Source organism: Amia ocellicauda, chromosome 18, assembly GCF_036373705.1.
Source record: "Amia ocellicauda isolate fAmiCal2 chromosome 18, fAmiCal2.hap1, whole genome shotgun sequence".
NCBI lineage: Eukaryota > Metazoa > Chordata > Actinopteri > Amiiformes > Amiidae > Amia > Amia ocellicauda.
In genome coordinates, this window is record NC_089867.1 from 23,152,965 (window position 1) to 23,178,389 (window position 25,425).

Sequence of the window (25,425 nt, forward strand, 5' to 3'; positions counted from 1 at the left end):
GTTGGCTGGCCAAGACTTGAAATAAACTAACCCTGCTTTTCCCCACCCCCCCAAGCTTCACAACTCCCCTTCCTCCCCATCCCCAAAAGTGCTTCCTAACGACCTCAATAGCGACGGCTGCCCTGGGTGGACCACAATGCACTGCACCAGTCACAACACGTCAGCAGCACAAAAGCGTCAATATGCTTTTCATCCCGTCTTTATTGCAAACAGCGGTAGGTGGTAAATAGCTTCGGTTGTGGCAGTCTGGTGCATGCAGTACCTTATTTATTCAGTCTGGTCCTCGATCGCTGCTTTTGCTATCATGTATACTTTCTTCCTCCCCCCCCACCCTCTCTCACAACTCGAGCACGAGCTTTGCAGTGTCTCTGCAGCACGTTGCCAGTGGCTCTCGTGCCTTAAACTGCTTTATTATGAGATCTATCTGGCTGTTTATTAATCAGTCTATCTCTGTTTCATGCATTTTAAAAGTACTGAGCCTGTGTTGATGATAAGCAAGCGGCACAGACACACCGTGAGGGTTTCTGCTCTGTAAGGGGATATATGGGTGGGTCTGTTAAGCTTTGCCGTAGTGTTTAAATGCATTAGTTTCTACATTAATAGAATCTGTTCACTTAAACAAGACCAACATTTAAATGTGCAGCTGATGGGATAAAAAAATAAAGACAAAACGTCAGCAGATAATTGAAAGCTAAAACCGATCATTATTATCTTTGTGTGCAGCAGGTTGTTGCTGTTTTTTTACGGTTGGAAAAGACAAGCTCCGAGTAAACATGCAAGACTGAATAAGATTTCCACTCGAGCTGCACTTATTCCCTACAGAAGATGGGTATGGAACACGGACATGCCTTTCGCTTCCGCAACAAATCATTCGAACCGAAAATCACTGGGAAGGGATGTTGGTTTTAATTTGAGCATCACTTTGAAAAAGAATCAAGGTCCTAACCCTCCCTTACCTTGAGAACAGTGGGGGCCCTGGCTGTCTCTCGGGAGAGGAGATAACTACCCGACAGTGCCAGCTCTCAGTGAGGAACCAAATCATGATTTGCTTTCATATGAAGACGAGAAAGAAAAAAAGGAAAGAGCTCAGCTCCCAGGCGTGTCCTCCAGCACTCGAGCAATGACTACACAAGCTCTGGGCAGCTGCAACCCTGGCTTTTGTGTTACATAAAGAGCAGAGACCATCTGTGGGTATCTTTCCCAAACCCAGAGAGTGAAGGCCGAGGCGGACGAGACCACGGCGCCGGAAAGGTGCACCTAGAAACCCGGAGGCTGCACTGTCCCGATCTGCGGCCGTACAGAACCTGGGAAGCTGTCCCACTGCAAAGACGCGGACATCTCCTGGTCTCCTTCCATGACAAATGCCTACCTCTAGTCTACACAGGCAGCGTGGATTATATTTCGGTGCCATTAGCAGTGTGTGCAATTCAGTGCTGTATTTGAACTCGAGGGGCGTCCAAGCGATTCCAGGATTGGCTGCCAGGACAAAGCGGGGTGTATAATCAGTAGCGAGCGATAAACATACGTGTGTGTCTGATGCTGATATGACTAGCATGTTGGCATTAGAAGCCTTTGTCGTAGGAATACATCTGTTTGTGGGGAAATATTATGAAGGAGAGCATGAATGGAGGCCAAGTCAAGGCTGTGAGCTCCATCTCAAAAGCAGATACAGAGAGTGAAATGCAAATTGTTTTATGGGTTCCTAAATCCCATTTCCACTGTTCCGAGCCTCCCGCTGTGTCTCTCTTGAGCTCATCTCCTATACCCCCCCCCCCCACACACACACACACCCCTCTCCTCGAGGTACATCCATCACAAACCTCTGAATCGGGACTGTACACAATCCTGGGCTCAGGGGACACAACAGAACACTTCCAAACATCTTAAATATTCCCCAGGCTCCTCCGAGGAACACAACAAATGCGCTACTCTTAGTCTCCGGTGTCTTTATGAATCTCGTCAATGAATAAACAAACAAACAAACAAATACATATACATTTATACATTTTATATATACACAAAAAAACTCCCTACATTTCTCCTCCAGTCTTTCACAGTTGTAAAAGTATTACTTCTATTCCAAAGAGAAGACAGCTTGTCCATTTACATGTATTATTATTATTATTATTATTATTATTATTATTATTATTTATTTTTATTTTTGTTAGGGCTGTCATTTTGGTTGTTTGGAAGAGTTTCTACCTTTCTACACAGCTGCAAGTGGTTAAACAAGAATTTAGGACATTTTTCAAACTTTTGAAAGCTTGCGTGAGTTTGTTAAAGCATATCTGTCAGCGTCTGAGAGCGGCTGTTTGTTTACTGTCGGAGATAAGGAAGGTACTTCAGCTAATTGAGCTGTCAGTTCAAAGTCAGTTTTAAAATGAGGAATTCGTAAATCAGGTAAATCAGTCGCTGGGATCCGCAAAGTATAGAGTAATAGGTATTTAAACTCGCAGACCAAATTGGGCATTTCTTTGTGGAAAACACATTTACTTTTCTAGTACTTTATTAAACAAACTTAGAAGTTGTCAATTAAATCTCTCTTTAATGTGTTTTATTTATTTGTCCTCAGTCAGTCTGTGTGTTTACTGCAATGAAAGGCCAGGGAACAGTGGCGGAGATGGCGGCGCACGTCTCAGCCCTCACAGATCAGGAGGGAATGGATTCGCTTTTCCTGGTCTGTGAGGGCTGAGACAAATCTGCACGCGCTTTCGATGTGATGCGGCTAGAAAGCTACAGAAACCCTGATAAGGATTAGGGAGTGGGCATACTTTTCAACAGCACTCCAGTTTAGCACAAGATTGCCTCTACTAGCTGCTTAGCATCATATATAAAGACTTCTAAAGCATTCCCTTTCACTATATGTTGCTTTTGAACTATATATATGCATTTTTTTTTCCATGTACACATCTGCAGTTGGTAGTTCTATTTATAAGTCAAGCACACAGTAATTTTATATCTATGACTGAACTCCTCAGTCTTTTTTCTTTTTTTTTTTTTACGAGGAAATGAATGCTTTAATTAAAACCATTTTGTGAACTGCTGTTGACAGCTTCTCGGCAGCAAACATGTAGCCTATAAGCAACACTAAACACATTCGTCTGCTTCAGTTAACTGCGGGATACCTTCTGCCCACTACAGTCGGGTAAAGGGTTTTTTATTACACTAGGTTTATTTTATTATACATTTGGAGACGTGGAGTCAATAATTTGAACAATATATGCGCTATTCATATACAGCCTGGACTGAGGAAGCTTTTTTAACTCATGAAATACCATTTCTCAGAGCATGAAGAAATCCGACTGATGGTCATCGTCTGCAATGGCTGCATGTCGGTTGCTTGGGAACAGAAGACCAAGACATGACTGCATTTTGTGCATCACCTACTGAGGATAGTTTAATTTAATGCCATTTGACATGTCTTTCAACCAGTAAACATAAAAATCAAATGCCAAGGGCTTTGATAGGAGTACGCATCCACTGTGGAAAAATAAAGATCGTCCTAGGGAGGGGGTCTTTGAGTGTCGCTCAAGAATAGGTGGAAATCAAGAGAGAATATCTCTGAGATCTTAATATTCACTTAGCTGCTGTACTCACCGCGTAATCTGGCCAAAGAAACATCCATTAATCCCCTGAGGTATGTATCTCGGCAATACGAAGCCCAAGCTAAGCCTAATCTTGTCAGAAGTATGGTACTAGAGGACACGTTTCTCACCTCAGTATCTTAGGTTCATTGCTATCCGTAAACCCACAGGTCTGGTATTGAGGAACAGTATTCCTCTAGAGGTAAAAACTAGCGGGTTTTATAGGCCTGAATCATTGTCCGTTTCAGATCTGAAATAGGTGTTAAACTGGTCCAATTTGGTAAATGATGATGGCAATTAGAGAATAGAAAAACAGCCACTCAGCCCACTATTAGTTGACTAACAGCTAATTTAACCCTTTCATCCGTCTATGTCCCCTACCCACACGAAGGGGGCGCATAAACCTGTAAACCGAAGAACCGGCATCAACGCATAGCTGTTCGTGAAGGTTCTCCCCTCGTCTTCAGCTCATGACGTCTCAGCGCTGTTGTGGTGAACTTCACCGAAAGAGCCTCTTCTCAGTTTCCCCACACCATCAATCTTAGATGAGCGAGCAGGGTATCTCCATCCCCCGCACTAAAATAAACCTCGTTGGCGACCGCGAGGAGCTATCCGTATCCTGGGCTCTCAGACGGCTCTAACTGCACTTTTACTGAATGCCAAAGAGGAATACCTGAACGGTTTAAATTGCCCACTGGTTTTAGATTCAGAGTAAAAGACTTTCTGGGAGAAAAGCTGTTAAGAGCCTAAAACAGCGGGGTTAGTGTTATTAGCACAGTATGTCACAGAGTCACAAAGCATCCATTTCTGCCAGACCAACGCTGGAGGGAATATGCTCTGCTCCTCCCTTTACTCTCTCTCTCCTTTAATCTTTAAACACCTTGCTTAAAAAAAGAAAAAACGCAGAGCGAAACCTCCTGTTTTAGATTCCATTACGGTCTCTGGCACACCTTCTCCATCTGTCTTTCGGCACTCCAGCCAGGAGAAATGGCCATTTTCTTCCTTTCAAGCAACATATTAGCGACTTTCCATACATTATTGGCACTGCATTCGCAAGAGACATATTCTGTAGGTTTTCAGACACACAGCATGCAAACGAAACCTTGAAAAATACACCATACTAATCTCTGCTCCTGATACAGTGGTTAGTGTTTATAAGATTATGGTGAATGTATTAATATCTCGTTTAAAAGGCCACAAAAGAGAAGAGATGACTCATCATGTTTATTGTCAATAGTGTACAGGAGATTTATCACGGCTTAAGCAATGGGATGCTCTAAATAAGACTCTCACAGCTCCAAATTAAGGTTCTTTGGATTTTCTCCCCCCTGAGTGTCTTCCAGTGATTCTCTCATATTGTATGATTAAATTACACACTGTGTGATGATATGCTACCTGGACGTTCGGCTTTATATGGTGTTCAACCGGAGGCTCTTGAAAATGAAAGGGCTCCTCCGGTATAGGGGATTTTCCAGACCACACATGCTTCAAATGACACTGGCACCACAGATTTGCTTGAGAAATACCAATCTTGGCTATATCTGCTGTTTCTCAGGGTTATTTCTGAAACACTGTGTTTATCGGCTCAACAATTTTGGGAGGTATTAGGAAAGTAGACTACAGACAGTGGGGGGGGGATAAAATGATACAATCTTCCCCTCATCAGCATTAGAGGCGAGCCTCTCTCTTGCTCTTCATGACCGAGGGGCCTGAGCACTTTAGCTGGTGGTCATTCGAATCCTGACACGATCTGACACGCAGATTTTCCTCTCGAGACTACTGTCCGGTTTTTACCCAAGCTTCACTGAGGCTCCTACCTTTTCACGGCTGAGTAAGTTTTCCCCCGCTCCACACCTGCTGTGTGAACTGACAGACAGGCACTAACAAGATTCATTACCCGGTGCTGTCAGCCCTTCCCATCACAGACAAGCACAGGATTCGCCCCAGCATGCACTGCAGTGAGTTTTGATTTCTACTCCGCCAACTGCTGGACTTTCAAAGGCACAATATGTTGAAGCATGCTCTTCGCACACACATACTCCTATATATTCATATTTAATATTCATATATTGAAAGAGAAAATGCTTGTGTGACTACTTAAAACAAGCACGAGCATAATTTCTGCCAAAAACACAAAACAAACGTTTATTTGACAAGATGTGAAATGTGGATGCCTCGTGAGACCCAGAGGAGACATGTCACAGCCGATCACTCATTCAGGAGGTGCCGAGCTCTGGCCGGACTCAAGCTTGTTTAATCTCTTGAAAAATGAACCGCAAACAAGACATAAATCAAGACTAACATAAAAGAGTGCACTTCCTTCCCGACACTCCACAGAGAAAGGCAGGTTCAATCAGATTGGCTCTCCTCCTGACGAGAGCTAAAACCCAGAACTCGTTTGCTTCAGGAGCATCAAAGACACCTTGCTCTCCAGCCCGAGTTTTCCACCCTGAACTTCATCCAGCTAACTATCTGCAGAACTGAGAGGAGGGTCTCACCACGCCTTCTCCATGAGTTTACCACCGTTAATGCAAACCACGGTCAGGATAAGGGGGCAGCAGGAGAACATTACAGGAGGTATGGTAATGTTTCGCTGAGCTCTGTGTTACCACAAAGTTACACAAGGGAGAAACACGGGGCAGGCACATATGGTGCAGCTTAACCAGGCAAATGGAGAGCTCTGGATTGCATTGCTTTCGGAGAACCAGTCATAGCAATCTCAGCGATGGTGTTTGATAGAGAGAACACAGACGAGGGAGGGACGAACACCGTGGCACATATGGATCACGTTGATAACTCGCAGTCGTTAACTTTTCAGCGGGGGGATGTTTCTGGGTTCCTCGGTAAGCCATACGACTATAAAAACACATGCCATCGCAGCACTTCGAGACGGGCACTTTCTGATGGCTTCTCCTTTTGAAGGCGGAGAAAATCTAAATATTGGTAAGCAAATAAATTGGGGGAAAGAAAAGTCTGTTCAATCTGAGGCACTGCGCCAAACTTAGAGTTCTGGGATCTCAATCAACGCATGAGAGAAGAAACACTTTGAATAACTTCTATCAACCGAACGAGCAAGATGTTCTCAATGAATTTACAGTACATGTTGTATATCATGCTGAAGGTGCTGACAGGTCTGTTTGGATATGCATTCCTACGTAGAAACCCTTGACTGAAAGCACAGCACACATGATATTCATTTTCTTTACGGTGCCAGAGCTGAGACTAGTCCTCCATTAATGGACAAACAGATACAAAAGAGAAAGCAGATGCACCTCCAGCAAAGTCAATTTCAGCCAACTGTTTACATCAATTAACATATTAATTGTAAACACGACATGTAATAAACTGCATATGCAACAAAGCGAGCTCGAGGCTTACAACCCTGTTTCAGAAAGCAGATAATAGCACAAATAAATAAATAAAACAAAGACTCTGACTACTGTCTAAGGAGAATAATAAAGAGCTGAGCTTTGAAAACAGAAAAAAAGAATAATCTTCATGCTGCCCGTGGGTAATTATGTCTCGAAACGACAGGGAAAAAGGTTGTATTCTAATTATATATTGATATAGATGTGGATGGACTGAAGGACAGGTTAGGAGGCTTAACAGGATTACACTTGCATGTATAATTGAAGTAGAGGTGTGTGGGATGACTTCCCTTCTACTAATGCCCTTGGCTTTCAGCGTAAGCGCAAGTACAGAGAATTATAATCAGGCCTCTGACAGGGCACTAAACCTGACTGACAACAGACGAGAAATTAAGGTTCGGCTCTTTCGGCACAAAAAGGTTATTAAATACCAAGCGCATCTCTGCCGGCGGCTTCTGCGGGTCACGGTTTCTGGCAATTAATACACACACATGCAGTTGCAACCGAGGAGACTTGCAGAGAGGAGAGGAATAAATTAGAGCGCAATATGAAAACCCCTACTTAAGATTAAGGGGCCCTAATAATCATAATTTGCATGATAGACTCGGCTACGGTCAAAGGTTTTCCGTGGCGAGGCTGGCAGAGGAAGCATGGAGCATGACCGCGCCGACCCGCTGCATAATACCGGCGCAGGAGACTTATTTCCATATCATAATCTCGCAGTTGCGCGGCCCCTCATCTGGAAGGAGTATTTACGTTGCTCTCTGTAATCCCTTCATTTTTATGAGCAGCGCGCTGACACCCTGCGAGGGGATCTGTTCATTTTGCCGTCAGAGCACTGGGGACAGGCCTGTGTGCTCCCGGGCCCCCGGTTCCCATCCGCAGCTGCTATTAGTCAATTAGTATTTTCATTAAAACCGCAGCAGCGCAGGGGAGCGCAAGCCAGGGAAATAAAGGAGTCAATCTGCTTCGTGTTTGCAGGAGGATTTCCCAATGCGCCGCTGATTTCCATCCGTAAACCTCTCCAGACGGGAAGGCATTAATAATTCCGATTCTGTCAATGTCACCGAGGGAACGGGGCCACGGTTATGCCCCGGCTGCAGAGCGGCCCTCTCTTCCCATGCAATCAGGCCCGGCTGCACCTAAAGCCCACCTTCTCTCTCAATCCCTCTAACTCCCTTTATCTAGCGTTACATTTTACAGCGGGATTACACCTAATCTCCCTCCATTAATCATGTTGTCATTGCCGGGCCTTTTTTTAGAGCTACTGTACGGCACCGGCCAGAAGTTACAGAGTCTTACTTCTCAGACGAGAGGAGAAAGGATGGCTGTGGAAAATGATGTTTTGTTCATGCATGGGCTTCCTGCCAGCTACGCATGCACTGTGATCACGCCAGACTTTTAAAAAGTGCTACACAGGCTTCATAGACATCCTGGAGATGGAGATGGACTACACTACTGTTGCTGTTGGAATAGTCAGTTATCAGCAACTATGACAGAGTTGTGTGGATCTACAGGAGGTCAGAAAGAAGCGCTGGTGTTTTCATCCATAGTGGCTGCTTCTGCGTCCCGACTGTATCCGAATTATCATATGGTTCTGTGGTCATTTTGATCACCCGACCAGTACAAATCTCAACTTGATTTTTGCACAAATACAAGCCTCATATAAGAGTCTTCATTCCTGCTCCTTTACTTAGTCAGATCTTATCATTCAGTCAGTTATTCTTGACTTAAAGACATGTTAGGTTACTTTACTGCTCTAATCGCTAAATTCGGTTTCTGGTTTCCTGTAACCACTCCACCGTTGCAATCCTGGATACCATTAGTTCTGCTCTTATTCCCAATTGCACTCTACATACTCTTTGGAAGCTGTGTTCGTCTCTGTGTTGGTAAACCGCCTCCGACTCGGTGTGCGCTGTGTGGCCCTTACATAAGGCGTGTGTGTCAGATAAGAGAAACAGACAGACATCTTGAAAGAAAGATGGCACGGAGCCCACCAGCGTGGGAGCCTTGCCATGTTTTCCTCTCCCGTCTCTCCGCCTCCTCTCGTTGTCAAACAAAAGGCGAGCGAGAGCGACGCTCAGCGCTACGGCGGTGCTGCGATTCCACCGGGGAGCTCCGGTCGGTGCGCTGTTTTAATATTTGTGAAGAGGAGACAGCACGTCCCTTCTCTCTCATTAATCACACGCCAGGCGAACGTTTCATCTCACGCGGCACTCCCTCGCCAGTGTTGCTCTCTGTCGCCGGGGCTGTTCTCTTTGCTGAGCACAGTCTGACACTCTTAACACTTCGGAAGTGCTTGGGCGGCAAACCAGGCTGTAACTTTCTTTTATTTCTGGGATCAGTCTGTCACTTTGGATATTAAGCTCCGCACCGCTTGACGCACGGCTCGGTAGTACTTTAATAAGCCTCATGTCACAGCCCACACTCAGTTCTACATTTTATATTAAGCAGTCTGAGCTATAAACACAGGGCTTTCTTAAAAGGCTCCTTAAATGTCTGTGTTCGTTAGGACCTTGCCTGACAAAACATGAGTATAATCGTACTCTGCTGTAGAGGAGCTTGGAGCTGCCAAAATGTTTAATATATTGTAACCAAATGTGGAAGTAAACTAGAACTGGATGTGGAATTGTTGAATGTTGAACTAACAGAAGTTATTCTGCATGAGATTGAGTGGCTGTCTCAAAGTCAAAGGGAGAGAACAATCTGGAAGACGTGGGAAAGGCTAAACAATACTACATGCACGGCACAGCACACAAGCATGAAGATGGACAGTTTGTTAAGGCTGGATGGAAGATCTTCTGATAGCTGAGGATAAAAATGCGATGTTTAGACTTCAATAGTGGCTGAAACTAAAATGCATTTCAATCGATATATGTACAACACAAAGTGAGATTCCTCTATTGATACACAAATACACAAAGATGTTAATACACCGATCTTCACAAAGACAACATCAGTTACATCTCAAATCAAACCCCACACCCCATGATCCTGCAGCAGTTTCATACACTTCTTGTATAAATGCATCCTTGCACACGATACACCTAACGCTTTCTTCTGGTGTGTGAAAACCGTTTCTGTTGCTAAGGATTTTAGAGACGCGAGAAGAAGAAATCCACTCCTCCTGCAAAAAAAAGAAAAAAAAGAAACACAACTCCCAGGTGCAAATATTTTGACAGGGCTAATTTTACTCTGTCAAGAAAACCTGCCAAAAAAATTAATCCGTACAAGGATAATTATATGCTGGTTTAAAGTACCTGTTGCGAAATGTCATTTTAATAATTGATGGCGTTGTTTGTCTCGTCTTTGGCTGCGGCTTTACTTTATCAGAAGGTGACAAGCTGGCTGTTCACCTCCTGGAGCCATGTTGGAAACGGAAACTTCATGAATTACTAAAACCCACAGCAACGCAATGACCACAGAGCTGCATGAAAATCTGCTCGATGAATCAGGTTGATATTCCACAGCTGTGAAACTTCTCATCACACCGAGCGAGGTCACTGTTATCAACTATGACCAAAAATCTAAGCAAATGTTCCATCAACATCCTAGTCTGTTCCTCGGCTGTGCTTGGCATTTGCAGCCCACATCTCCTGTCTCTATTCTAGACTCAGTCGTGTTAGTACTATTGCCTGCCCTGATTAAAGACTAGTGCTATCCTCCCAGAGCTCAGACCTTCACACTTCACTCACCTACCTGGGCTTTCAGATAATGCAGGCAGCTCATAAAATGTTAACCGCCGCACTTTAACACAGTGTTTGTATGTACGGAGCACTTTCGAAAACACGACAATAGCTCTTAACGCAATCCTTACAAAAGCTTTCATTTTGCTCCAGTGAAAGTTGTGGAGAAACACGGGTCTGAGGGGGAGCTGATGTGGGGCGGTGAGGAAGAAACATGGATCATCAGACAATCACGATCCCATGTATTGTAGTAACCTCAGGACAGTCCAATTCACAGGCGATAGAACTCATTGGATTGTGAGACACGAAGCAAAGATCACAGTAGAAAGACAGGAACCTGGGGGTTTGGATATTGTTGATGAATTCATCTATTTTGAACTTCACGGGGAAACAGAAACAAAGTGAATATGAAATACACCAGAATAAAATGCAGTGCAGTGCTGCTATGAGCCAGTGCTAACTCCTCTCGTTAGTCATTATAAGAACGGCGTCACTCTCTGTGTGAATCCGCCCACCTCCTGCATGACTTGATGCCCAGTCCTGTCCCTCACCCCGTGGGAGGGCTGGAGGCTCCTGTGTAATCAGGCCAGCGATTATGGAACGGAGATGAAGGGCCCACGGATCCCTACCATGAAGGTTGGCGTTTCCTTCTTCAGCCTGATTAGCACAGGGTACCGTCCTCAAGGCCTGGTGCGGCCAGAGGAGCAATACCTGCAGTTGCTTTGCCGCAGGCTTTCCGGTATTAACCACGTGTCCTCTGCCTCCAGCTCCTTCCACAAACCTGCCGCATGAAGCCGAGTTCTTCGGGACAGTTGCAAACGTCTTACTTTGGATTCAGAAGAGCTCAGACACATCCAGTGCCTATTGTAACCTGTGCCGTTGGTATCAGTATTTGGATATGCATTTCTTTTCATTTCCCCTCAGGCTCAATGACATCAACTGGCTTGTTTTCTCACAATGTATCAGTGGGAGGGTGTGTTGTGCAGAGCCCTTTGCTGTAGGCAGTTTGTGTAAGAGAATATGTTGACTCCTATGTGAAGAAAGTCAATGGCCTGAAGTTGCTCCCACACTGAAAAAAACACAGATCCATGCCAAACTAGGTGCCCAACACCTATATCTGTGTTTACAACATATTTCAGCGTTAATAAAACATTTCAATGTCTGTGCCACGATGAGACACTTGAACACAAACTGAAAAGCCCTCTCTCTAGCTGCTGAACGGAGATGCGGCACACTTCATTATATTCTTCTTCTTCATTCTATTGTTGCTGAATTTATGGTTATTTGAAGTTATGAACTTCAGGACATCATTCTCAACTTAGGAAAAAAACAACAACTTATTCTGGAGTAGAAACCGAAGAACAGGGTAAGATTACATCTGAACACTGTGTAGAATATGATATGCAATAAATGACCGTATAATGGCAAAAAGCAAGCGCTGGCGGCTATTACTGCGCTGTGTGATCGGCTGCCAAAACGCAAGAGGTCCAGAACTCTGTGAAAAATGTTGTAAAATTAATGTGAACCGAGTGCTTTCAAGACGATGTTATCGGCAAATATTTATTTCGTCCGTTTGTTTTCTGTTTACCGGTTTATTTTAAATGCAGCATGGAGGTATGCGTAACCTTTGGAAATGGCTATACGCTTTAATGAACTGGTGGACGGAAATGTTGTGCACTTCTGTACTGTACTTTTGAACATCATATAACGTCTTAATCTTTTCACTCTGCAGTCATGCTTATCGACCACATCGGCATGAATAGATCATTCACACAAAAAGACACATAGTTCATGCGTACGTATAATATTGAATCCTGTACGTTCAGGAAATGTGATCCACACCCAAAGGATCAAATACACTGTCTTTTACCACTGAAAATACTGTTAATCTCAAAAATCAAGGTCGGCAACAGATCTCTTACACTATGTGGGGCCTGAGATACTTAAACTCTGGAGAACCTTGATATCTGTGTCAATGATCTTAACAAAATGTATTTAACCTGTAAATCACACCTTCTACCGCTCTCCCCCAGGCAGGGTTAGGAGGAAGATTTTATTTTCACCTGCGCACTGGTGGCTGAAACGGTATTGCAAAGTTATTCTCAACATGCACAGATAAAACAATAACAAGATGTCACAGAGGCTAGATAAGGAGAGGTTTGGTCAATTTTACAGCACGAGCACACTTTCAAACAGTTTGGTCAAGGATATCACATTCTACACCAGATCAAAACTATCTATATACACAAGTATTGTATTTATTATATTCCAAAAACATCAGATATTCCTGCCATCTCCAGCTCATACTGAAGAGAATCACTTACTCTTAAAGTTACAAAAACAGAGCCACCTAGACCTCTTAGACCACTTAGACCTCATAGACCACTTAGACATCAGTAAAGCCATGGTAAAGAATGGAGAGCTATGGTAAACCATAATGCCAACCATCAAAGCAAAGATACCTCTGGAAAACCATGGGAAAACGTTTTGAGTTACCATGCAATTTTATTTTAAACACTTCTAAGTGTCCACAAGGGGTCCTTACCTCGGCACACCGTCCCGTTCTCCACTGACTCATGGCCAGCCTTGCACATGCACCTCCCGATGGGCACCATCCACTCGCCGTCGCCGTTGCAATACAGCTTGATGGGCACATCCACCTCCTCGGCGTTGGGCACGCACACCCCCCGTGCTGCCACCAGAGAGGTGCTCTCCGCCCCCGAGAGGGTCTCCTGGAAGACGGCCCCATTCTGGATGATCCGCGGACACTTGCGGTAGAAGACCCTGACGGCGATCAGAGACATGCAGCCCCCGTAGTCCTGGAAGGCCAGGTAGAAGCCACTGCGAGACACGGGCCCGAAGCTGCGCACCTCGGTGTTGATCTTCATCACGCGGCCGCCGAGGTCCACCTGAGAGAAGCTCTCATCCGCCGCGATGGTGTCCACCTTGATCCAGGGGTTCTCCATCCAGGCCGGAGACACCTTGTTGGCCGAGTCCGAGTCCGACTCGTAGTAGTAGAGGTTGAAAGTCTCTTTGCAGGAGCCCGGCACGTTGGGGATGCTGCTGCAGTCGCGCACAGAGAACTTCATTTCCACATGGATCCGCTGGGCACCGCGCCGCCGGATGTACTTGGTTCGCACCCAGTTGTTCTGGTTGGTCTCGAAGACGTTGCACACCTGGTAGGTCCGGATGGTGTTCATGTTCTCATCGTAGCCGCTCACCTCCTCCCACTGCGGGGCCAAGACACACAACAAGTGAATACAGAGACGCATTCAACGGTTTAATGAAGTACAATTGAAAAAACAATGATTCTAGTCTCTTAATGCCTTCGTCTAGATCTGTCGAGCATTTCCAAATAAAACACATGGATAAATCAGCGAGAGCAAAGTTGATTTCTCTGGAACTTTCAAACCTCTAAGCCTCCCCATCTGTGAAACATTTATTACAAGGGATGTTAGGTATGAAATGATAAGGAAAATGAAGTTGGCAGCTTCATTTTGGCATCAGCCTCTCCTGCTTTAATTTCCCTACAGAGTTAGAAACCTCGGCATCTGTGAGCCCAGCACCAAGATCGCTCAGCTAAAACTACACACCAGGCTCTCAGACGGCTCACAGTGTGAACTGGACTCGGACGGCTTGTTTTCCCTGTACACAAACTTCTCTCTCTTTTTTAGTCCATAAAACAAGTTTGTCTTGTGCCAGCTGTAGTTCAGAGTGCTCTGGACAGAAGGAAAGAGAGTTATTTATAGAAGCAGTGGTTGAAAACAAGACAAATTAGTTTTTCTAGTTCTCAAAAAGAAACACAATATAATTTGATTTGATTTCACATTCAGCAGCAGTGCTTTAAGTGCACCAGGAATAGAGCATTACTCACTTTTGGGGTAAAATGGGATTGAAGGTACAGAAAATACAAGCTTCAAAAGCACGGTTTTGAATCTGATGATCTGCAGATGCGAACGGGGGGTTTCTGGGTGAGGTGGAGTTTGAGCCCTCTGTGGTGGATTCCAAGATGTTTCAACCACTGGATTAGTCTTAACCTTGACCTTGGGGGTCGGGGACGGCGCAGCGGAGCCCATGCGGTTCTCCCGGACATACCCCCTGCCCCCCCGCCCCAACCCCCCATCTTCACTCCTCACTTCACCGCTGACATAATTCTTCAAATTAGTCCGCGCTTAATGAGGATTTTGACAGGAGAGCAGGAAAGTCATCCCCCCATTAAAAAATAAATATAACAGATTTTCCTGGACTAATTAGAGCACCCCCCACCCCCTCCTTTAGTCCATGTCCCAATTAATTTCTACGAAGGATAAGCAAGAGTGTATGCAAGAAGTGGAAGACTCATTAATAAAGGCAGTTAAAGGCTTTTACAATTTGGGGTGTCCATCTATGCGTGCGTGTGTCAGAATAGATGTATGTGAGCCGGTGTCTGTGTACACTCAGGTCGTTTTTGTGTGTTTGTTTGATTTAGTTTCGATTTATCTAAAACAGGCACTGAGTTTTAGACCATTCGCTTTTTCTGTGAGGAAATTAAAAGTGTAGAATACAAAAAAGTGGGCCACTTCTCTGAATGCTCACTGTGCGCCGAGAAACCAGAGTATAAAGGCAGGAGGCCATGTGATCATGTGTGTGAACAGGTGACCAGTTCACGGTTGGTCTTGGAAGAGGACTCAGAAAGGCCGAGCCAGTGAAAGTCACCTTGGGCTCCCCAAAGATTGCTATTTTTCAATAGGATTTATTTTTTTAGAAACGAGAGAAGAGTACAGAGAGCGACGCCAGCTCTTCCTAAGCCCCGATGCTTTTGACACATTGAATTAAAAGGAAATTAATTGTAAGGGCTAATGAAAAACAGAGATAGCGAGAGACAGAGACAGAGACAGAGGGGGGGAGGGGACCCAAACAAACGTCTTTTGATGGAGGGCCCCTTGTGTCAAGCCACAGCTCTCCTGACACCCTTTCATCAGAGCCAGTGGAGGGAACCAAATGGGGGATAATAAGGGGCCAGCAATCAAGTGCAAAGTGTGAAATTAGAAGAAACGTCTTCATTTTCACAGTTTTTTCTTTCTTTCTATTTTATTAATTTGACACCTTGGAGTGGTCATGTGTTTTAGGTTAGTCTGGTGGAAAGGGGGGTTGGAGATTAGGCACGGCTTGATTTGGAGGGAAGGCTTGACTGAGAATTAAATCTTCCCTTAATGAATGGTTTAGCAGCCTGGAAATGCACTGACCTTTTATTAGATTTTATCTTAATCTGAAAGTTTGGCAGGATAAACCAGGTGCCCAACTACCTTTGACCTCCGAACAATAAGGCTGTTTTTAGGTTTTCACTGAAAAAGGAATAACCGAGGATTGCACAGCCCTATTCTAACCTGTGACAGAGGGGAAGTACTTAGATTAGCATTAGACAAGTGAGAGGAACAGTTTATTCATCGGCGGGGTAGAGGTGAGAAAGCTGCCGTATGTTGTGTTCAGCCCATTGCTCACCGTTTGAGGGGCGGCCTGCGTTCGCGCTCGTTCGTCTGACTAAGAGTTCAGCCAAAGGAGCCCGAGGCATCATTTGCTGATATCTTTTAATGAGCCAAAAAAACACAAACAACGATCAGCGCACAGGAATTCTGGAACGGGACCGAAGAGCTTCATGGGTAATTGGGAAACCACAGTGTTTCAGAAATTAATCTGTCAACACTTCCATTTTAATTTGGGTGAGACAAGATCGAACGTGGATTTCGAAATCATTCTGTATTCACTTATTGTCAACAGTCATTGGAAACGTATACACAACAAAGCACTGTCTGTTATTATCTGTTATTATTGAATTGTTTTTGGAACGTCTTACTAGAACTAGTTTTTGGAAAATGGTGTGAATAAAGTTATAAACTGCAGATTTCTGATTAAAGCTCTAGCCTTACTGACTGAAGCTTTATTGTATGTGGCCTAACTGCTGGATATCAACTGTGTTTCATATCTATTCCTACACCGATCAGCCATAACATTATGTCAGTGGGTGGGATATATTGGGCAGCAAGTGAACATTTTGTCCTCAAAGTGATGTGTTAGAAGCAGGAAAAATGGGCAAGCGTAAGGATCTGAGCGACTTTGACAAGGGCCAAATTGTGATGGCTAGACGACTGGGTCAGAGCATCTCCAAAACTGCAGCTCTTGTGGGGTGTTCCCGGTCTGCAGTGGTCAGTACCTTTCAAAAGTGGTCCAAGGAAGGAAAAGCAGTGAACCAGTGACAGGGTCATGGGCGGCCAAGGCTCATTGATGCACGTGGGGAGCAAAGGCTGGCCTGTGTGGTCCGATCCAACAGACGAGCTACTGTAGCTCAAATTGCTGAAAAAGTGAATGCTGGTTCTGATAGAAAGGTGTCAGAACACACAGTGCATCGCAGTTTGTTGCGTATGGGGCTGCGTAGCCGCAGACCAGTCAGGGTGCCCATGCTGGCCTCCAAATTCCCCAGATCTCAATCCAATCGAGCATCTGTGAGATGTGCTGGACAAACAAACGAGGCCCCACCTCGCAACTTACAGGACTTAAAGGATCTGCTGATAATGTCTTGGTGCCAGATACCACAGCACACCTTCAGAGGTCTAGTGGAGTCCATGCCTCGACGGGTCAGGGCTGTTTTGGCGGCAAAAGGGGGACCTACACAATATTAGGCAGATGGTCATAATGTTATGGCTGATCGGTATATATTCCCTGTGTAAATTATTCTAGTCAATATACAACATATTGTTTGCTTTTTAGCAGTTTCAAAGTATTAGTACATGTAATTGTATATTTTAGAGCTAATTAGACATTTGTATTATTGAAATTTGATTAAAAAGTGTTAAAGATAAGTTCGTCAGATAATATATATATTTTCATTTAAGTGAAAAACAAACAAACACACAAAGCAGACACAGAGGAAAGTGCCAGTACATGAAAACAAAGCGTGTGTCCAGTAAAGTCCAGCAGACAGACCGAGTACACAGTGAAAGCAATTCATAGCGGAAACTAAGAAAAATTGTCCGGAGCCCGTTACCACATGTTACCACAGGTCAACACAGGTTACCACAGCCTCGGGCTACAGTACTGCATCTATAAACCCACCTCACTGCTCCTAGAGCTCTGACTGAGAGGACAGGATCAAAGGCGCTATGTGTCCGCGCTCTCTAAATTATTGCTGAAACAGTTGAAATATTGAACAGCTCACCTGTTGTGTTTCCCTCGGCTTGTCCTTGTAGTGTCCATTAAGGATTGTAGGACTGTAAGGATGAGGATTGTAAGTACGGAGAGACTATTTTCGGGAGCGTCGGTGTGGGCTGCACTCGGGGGTGTGAGAGGAGACCCTTGCTGATGATTAACCACTGCTGTTGAGCTACAAATGTTATTTTAAGGGATTTTTCTCTCTCTGCCTGCTCTTACAGGGAGCTGAAGAGGTGCTAATGGAGGGGTTTATGCTCCTTGTTAAGGTTCGTCGTGCTGGTGGGCTGATGGCTAAAAGTGGAGGGTTTCTGCAAAAGTACAGTAGCTTTCCAAGCCCACGGGCTGGTCTGGCTGCTTTTCATTTCAGAAAACCTCTCTTTCACCAATTCAAACTGACACATCTCTTTGTCTCTGCTGAAATAATTTGTGCCATGTTCCTGTCCCCCGAAAAAAGGGGTTGAGTCTCAATGTATGTTTGTGGTTTGAATTCACAGCTGCTGTGATACTGAGGGGGACAGTGAATAAATGACACTCCTGCCCTGTATGAATCAAACTAGGAAGGCTTTCTGCGGTTGCTGATTCACTGCGTTCTTGAAAGGCTCCATGAGGTTTCCAGATCAATAAAGACACCAGCTATGGGTCAGGCAGCATTGGCCAAGTGACCTCTCATTTGTAATCTTCTCTGTGTATTGGCCTTGTATCTATGCAGCCCTGGGGACACAGTGTATAGCACTGGTTTTTAAAAAAGGACACCTAAGTAGAAAATGCTCCTGAACCACACTTTGTAGGAGGCACAATAAAGATCATTAAGGCACTGCGGCAGATCAGAGAAGTCCACTGCTTAACCATGTTGTAAACTGGACTTTCGCAGCTCGTCGCACATTACTGAAGCAATATTAACATAAGGAAGAGGGATATTATCTTTCTGACTCTGTTGCGACACAGAAACAGAGCTGCAGAGTTCCCAAGACCTGTCAAGAGTTTGTTATTAATCTGAACGGTGTCAGCGCACGAGAGCCGAGGTTGAAGGGTTCCAGAGGAGATCGGGGTAAATAAATAATGCAATCAGTGAGATAACATTAAAAGCTCCCTGGGGCGGGCTGTCCAATTTATAGTTCTGGGAAATTTGTCTAAGTTACAAAATCTTTCCTGAGGGGACGCGGGACAACAGTACGGCAAGTTGTAACAGCGAGGCTCGCAGCAGAGCGCCAAGGACTCTTTCTGATTCCCAGTCATGCAGAGAGACTGCAGCCAAACCCATAAACAGCCAGCAGAGCTGCTATGTCATGCAGTGACAATTGTGGGCAGCTGCAATGAAAAATTACCCCAAAAAAACAAATAATCATTTGTTAAGACTGGCAATTTCCTCTTCAGACCCTGTCATTTCTTGTCAGTGTCGTACGAGTACAGATTTTGCATTGCTCTGTGTTTTCTAACACATTCCAAGACTGACGTTGTTGTATGTGTCAATATATGTGTGCATGACATCTCTTATAGTAGATTGCCTGGATTGCAGCCCACTCCACTTATGTATGTATCTATTTATTTATCTATTCATGAGTTTGATGATTTATTTTTAATGAGCGCATTTTAAAAGCTGATCTGTCTGTCTGGATGCCGTCGCCGGATGGTGCCGATTTTCCAAGTACGCTTATTATACAGAGGCGTTGTTTACACTTAAGGTAAACAACACCCAAACACACTCTAGAGCGTCCTTCAGTGCACGCGGTCAAATCCATCAGTGCGAGTCACAATTCTTAACCATTAGGACCCCCCAGCAATCACAGCTCGCTCTTTTTGTTCAAGTACACAATCACAATTTGTTTTGTGTGTGTCTGGTTATGTTTTTCATCTTCCTGTGCTGTTGTGTGTCAAAGGAACCTTTTGCAATGTTTTAACTTCATCAGAGCTCTTGGAATTGTTAACCCTACAGTCCTGCTGGCTTTTGATGATGATATATCTTTTATTATTACACCTCTGATCTCCAAGGAGCCACCAGCCATTCTGAACTATCAACCCACTTCGCCGCAGAAGCAGAGGAGAAGTGAGAAACCATTCAACTAAACCTGAGGCAGAAATTAAGGTTGGCCAGATTGATGAATCCTGATAACTTGTTCAGAACAGAAATAGCAGATAAACATGTGAAAAAGCATTTAAGCATCTGCAATCTTCCTTTCAGACGTCTGCCGCTCATGTAATAAGCACCGAGACTTCGCCATTGGATGGGAGACGTAGGAATAAACTCATAAACAGATCTCTGAGCTACCGCAGGATGCTGGGAGTCTTTCACCCCATTACCTTAGGGCTGCCACTGCAGAGACTACTTCGCTGAAGACGGGGGGGGATTTCAAGACGGGGAGAGATGCACGATGTCGAGATGGATTTCTATAATGAACGCTCCCACACACTGCATAATGTGCCTTTTCCCCTAAATCGAGTTACAAGCGAACTCTACCGGGGATACGGTTTGTTCTCGATGATGACACCGCCTTCAGCTAGAGACCTCCTCGGCACTGGTGTACCAGCGACCCACGCGGGTCCGTTAGCCTCAGGGAAAGCAGGAGACAATTAAGCTCCTTCAAAGATGATGGTATTTCCGAGGGGTGTGCGGAGTAGTCTAGCCCTCCTGTGATGAAGCTCGTCCAGGGATTTGGGCTGCGTTGCCAGGGAGGGGGTGAGAGAGAGAGAGAGAGGCTTGTATGGTGAAGCTCCCAGAAAAGGGGGAGAAAGAGAGACAGAGAGAGAGAGAGAGAGGTAGACGCCTAATGCTCCATGCAGTTTCTTAAAACCCCTATACTCCGCATGATATTTTAAACAAACCAGGAGTTGTCGATCTCTTTAAAAAACAAACATATATATAAAACCCCGGCATGCCAAGGTTTTTTGTTTCTCAAGGCTACATATACACACTTACATACCCCCGCAGTGAAACCCTGTGGTCTGTACTTCACACCAAGTCAAATAAACACTTTCTGACTTTAAATAATCCTCCGTATGCTGACAACTAATTCAGGAGTGTGAACCGTCACTTTTCCCCGGCAGTTTCTTGATTTTTAATAGAGGAAAAAGGATTTCGCTTTGCTCTTCCAGTCGGTGTGATGTAAACATAGCATAACTGCGGTGCCCCGCTGGCGCTGAAACTATGAAATTGCCCCATGCCACCAGAGCCACTCAGTTAAACTGCTGAGCCATTCAACTTCAAGTTACGTTACAATAACAGGTGTAATGTTCATTCAAGAATAATAGGGCATTAGACAAAGGAGAAAGGTCCCCGTTCAAGTCAAGTCTGCAAGTGTAACAGCAGCTGCTCTGTGGATATACAGCGGATTTCACTTTTCCAGTCTTACAAGCTCAGCATCTACTGTAGGCTTTTTCTGAGAGATCTGTATTAGCATAGAAGATTTTCAGCAAAGTCTGCGGGTTTCCAATTGCATTCCCTTTGCCCATTACTAAAAGAATCTCTGTAAATCCTGCTTTAGCTTTCAAAGTTACTGTTGCTCACCACGGTGAGAGGTCCAGGTCAGTGTAGGAACTAAAAACCATGAAAAACCACAGCAAAGCAAACCACGTTTGGTTATCGGTCTCCAGATTTCTGTGAGTGACAAGAAGCAGAGGATTCGGTTTGCAATGGGATTTTAAAATCTCTGCTGCTACTCTCTCTGTCCACCTGAAAGGTCCTGGTGATGCAAAAAGTATTTTAAGAAACCGTGAAAGCTGTTTTTCAGTTGTTTATTTTACGATTAATTCAATCCCAGAGGTGTGGGAGGAGAATAATACAAATAAACAGACAGTGGCAGGTAGGGCACTATTTTACAAGGGATCCATGTAATCAAAAGTTTGTTTCCCAGGGGTTGTTTTGCACGTCTGTATAGCCGTCACAGCGCTGAGGTAAGATGAGTATATTACAATGCCCTGCTGAGACAGGAAAAATGCGTCTCTGAAGCTGGCAGGCATCTCAACGTTTAGACATAAAATATTAAATGTTACAATAGATTTTGTAAAATTAAATATTGAGGCTGCAGATGCTGAAAAAAGCACAAAAGAAATTGCTGGGGATCTTTATATGAGAGTCTGCTGTAATGTGTTCAGCGCAGTTCTGATTGTTTTCCACTAAGACCTTTATTAACTGTAATAAATCCAGAGTACAATACCATTAAGCAAATTCATTAAGTTTCCACATCTCTATACCTATCTTAAATGTGTTTAACATTCATCTGAGCTTCTGCACAGACAGCTAACTCCTAATTTTTGTATCATTTCTTTCCCCAGTGCTATAATTTAAAAATGACAGTGTTTCTAAATATGTCAGTACAAAGCTCCTCACAGCACCGCCTTTTAACTGAAGAAGTTTATTCTTGTAAGTCGAAGTGATTTTTCTAATAGGCGAGTGGAAAATATATGACACCATCTTATGATTGCTGAAAAACAGTCAAGTACGAATGGGTAGGACGACATGAACTCCTGAAAACGGTAATTAATAATTACTTTATATTCTCTCTGAAAATTATAAAGTGATCCATGTTTTTTAGGAAGAAACCAAAACACTGAAGTTGAAAAGGCACCACAGAAATCATCCAGAAGATCTAAGAGACATTTTTTTAAAAAGCAAAACATCACAAAAACAAAAAACTGCCATTAACTTAGTGTGGCTGAAAAATGTAGACCACTGTTCTCTAAATTATCAGTGACAAAAATATGTGGAGAAATTCCCCTCAGCGGTTCATTCATTCAATTATTTGTTTTCCTAGATTTCCTTGCTCTTGCATCCCATCCTTATATTTTTCTGGTGTTGCATTTGCATCATACACCTGTCCGAAAGAATGCCTCACACAGATAACGTAAAGGTAAGGAAAAAAACCTGCTTATAAAAGCAGTTCTAACTCAGCTTCCCCAAGGTGAGAAAACAGGATTTATAGAGCAAACCAAAGAGCCTTCAGCAGCAAAGAGGATAAATGATCTGTTTGTCTTGCTTGTTGACTGTGAGCTGCGTGGGACGGCTTTCTGGCACTTTATATTGCCTCCCAAGAACAATGGCAGCTGGAGTGGTGCCTTGATAAAAATACCCTGCTTTAAAAGCCCTCTCTGGCCGACTGCACGGTGCGGTGTTGGGTGAACACATCTGTGCTCGTCCGCTAATGCATAGCCGAGCGAACGCTGCCGCATTAGGGCTGAAGATGGATCGGTGACCTACGACCCTGAGCTCACAGTTCATGTCCCCAGTGGGCGAGAATGAAAAACTAAACTTCCAGAGGGGTGGCCTTCACATAACGCACGCTGGCTTTTCATAAAGGCTCACACAGCGCGGCAAAGACATGTAGCGACAACAAATAATTGTGGGAAATGAACGTGCCAGAAATAGAGGTAGAAACCGTTGTCCGCTGTGTGCGCCATCGACGGAATCGCCAGTCTCTTATCCTCGTGAAGCATATGTTTGTCATTTAAAGTCACTGGCAAGAGGAATGCTGTTTTATGATTTAAATTACAGGGATCCTTCTATGGAAAGCAATTTGAAATATGTAAATTGGACAGACACTGCAATGGTTCAAACCCCACTACTTCAATACCCGCTGCAGAGGAACATTTTTCAAAAGTTGCTATTATGTTTCTGTAGTGTACAACCACTGTCGCACACCCCTACGAGATTTTCTTTGCTAGGTTTGCTAGACTTACCTGCCTCATGCCAATTTGCAGGCTTTTGTTATTAACAAAATGAAATGTTAAGGGTTAACTCACCCCAGATGTAGGATATACTGTCCAGCCCAGCTCTGCTGTTGCTGTGGTTGAATCCATTAATGTTTCTGAAAAGGAAAGAGGCAGAGAGGTTATTGAAAGTAAACAAATATACCTAACCAAAAAATCGATACACAAATTTTCAGCACTGTGTTATTGTCCCAAAAAGGCCTGGATCGTGGCCTTGCGCTTACATAACACAGCCTCTTAATTACGCGATCACTGTGTTTTTAATCGCATACGCAAGGTGAACAAGTTTAACTGGAATATTATCCGTCAACCTCGAAACCGGTGCTTTGTGTTTAGAAAGAAAGGGCACTGCTATGAAATCTGTCATAATTACTAGCGTCTGCAATCTGCTGGGAGCCCAGAAGATTTCTAAACACCATCTACGATAAATCTGTTCAGTGTTTTTTAAAAAGACATCTATCCAAAGGCTATTGTTTAAATATCCATCCGCAGGAAATTAATAGGACAACTGTAGTGAAGAAACACACCGGTAGCATCTGACCCCTGAGCCCCAGATGTGATGTGAATTTAAGCCGCCGTGTCGACACCAGCGGAGAATGTGCTCCGGAGATTTATTACCATATTTAACGGAAACATTAGGAGGGAGATTCTGGAATTGAAATCGTCTCCAAGACAGATCACCATGCCCGTGACCTTTAACCTGCGATACAGGAGGGGATTTCTTCATCGGAGCCACAGGAGATTGCCCTGAACTCCGCCGTTTTGTGTCATTTCGGGTCCTCTGTCATGATGAGTCACCATATAGGGGTAACTACAGAAGAGGTCAGGCCCAATAGGCAGGGACGGTGCCTAAAGGATCTTGACTTCAGTTCGGTCTGATCCTTTATCTTTGAAGGCATGAGCCTCCTCAAAATTGATCCTGCACTGCACAGCCTTCTCAAAATTGCTCATCAACCAGTTTACCAAAATAAACTGCAGTTTTACAAAAACAGCAACAGTCATTTGTATTATGACGCATCTATTTGCAACTAGCAGATGTTACGGATAGACGAAACCCCATCAATATGCATCAGAGCGTTTGTTCTCTCTCCTCAGAGCTCGGGTGGAAACATCCCGGTGGTTTCGAGTTTACAAAATGAAAAAGCACGGAGAAGAAAACGGGGGGCTGGGGTTATAGTAATGATTTTAATACTCCATGTTCCTCAGCCAAGAACAATTAAAAAGGAGATTAGATCGAACCTAAAGGCGGAAGAAAACCCCAAGGTGTGCACCACATGTGTTTGGATAAAAAAAGTGTGAATCTGACAAAAGGATGATTACATTTTGGCATCTCTTCTGTTAGATTTGGGTGACGGGCAGACACCTCTAACTGTACTGATTATAGTCATTCAGGATTCTTTGTAGCTCTCTCTCCTGCAGCAAGACTTTGATTTAATAATTTTTGTTCCCTGTCACTCCTGAATGACATTAAAATCCTTTCTTTTCCTTCATGATTTACCAGCTTTCAACAGTGCACAGTCAATTTGGTCTGACATGACGGCGCTGTTTATTTGGGAATTAAGTTTAAGATCTTGTGGGAGAGACAATCCAAACACAGAGCAGCCATCTTTCAAGGTGAACTCCGGCACCAAGAGAAGATCAATCTGTTACAGTTTACATTACTTTGCTCTGTTTGTCTACTTTTATTTCTTAAATCGCTAGTAATCCACGGAGTGCCTGAGATTTATTTCCCTCACATTCATATTAAATATATGACATTCATGACATGTATATGTGACACCTTTTTTATGCTGTTTGATAAATGTGAAATTCCACTCCGTATTATTATGTGATTGTACGAACCGACACATCATTTATAACACTAAAAATCTGGCAATTTGATTATGCTCATTATTACAGATC

The 25,425-nt window shown here is 44.0% G+C and overlaps 1 protein-coding gene across 6 annotated transcripts in view; it reads right to left on the reverse strand.

The window, feature by feature from the left end:
• LOC136714040 (ephrin type-B receptor 2) overlaps positions 1–25,425 on the reverse strand; it is a 160,286-nt gene that overhangs the window by 67,925 nt on the left and 66,936 nt on the right. For all 6 annotated transcript variants that reach the window (XM_066691343.1, XM_066691342.1, XM_066691341.1 and 3 more), the window contains exons 2-3: positions 23,557–23,621; positions 13,184–13,868 (exon numbers count right to left, since the gene is read on the reverse strand). In XM_066691343.1, coding sequence (XP_066547440.1) covers positions 13,184–13,868; positions 23,557–23,621 — 750 coding nt within the window. The remainder of the gene's footprint in view (positions 1–13,183; positions 13,869–23,556; positions 23,622–25,425) is intronic.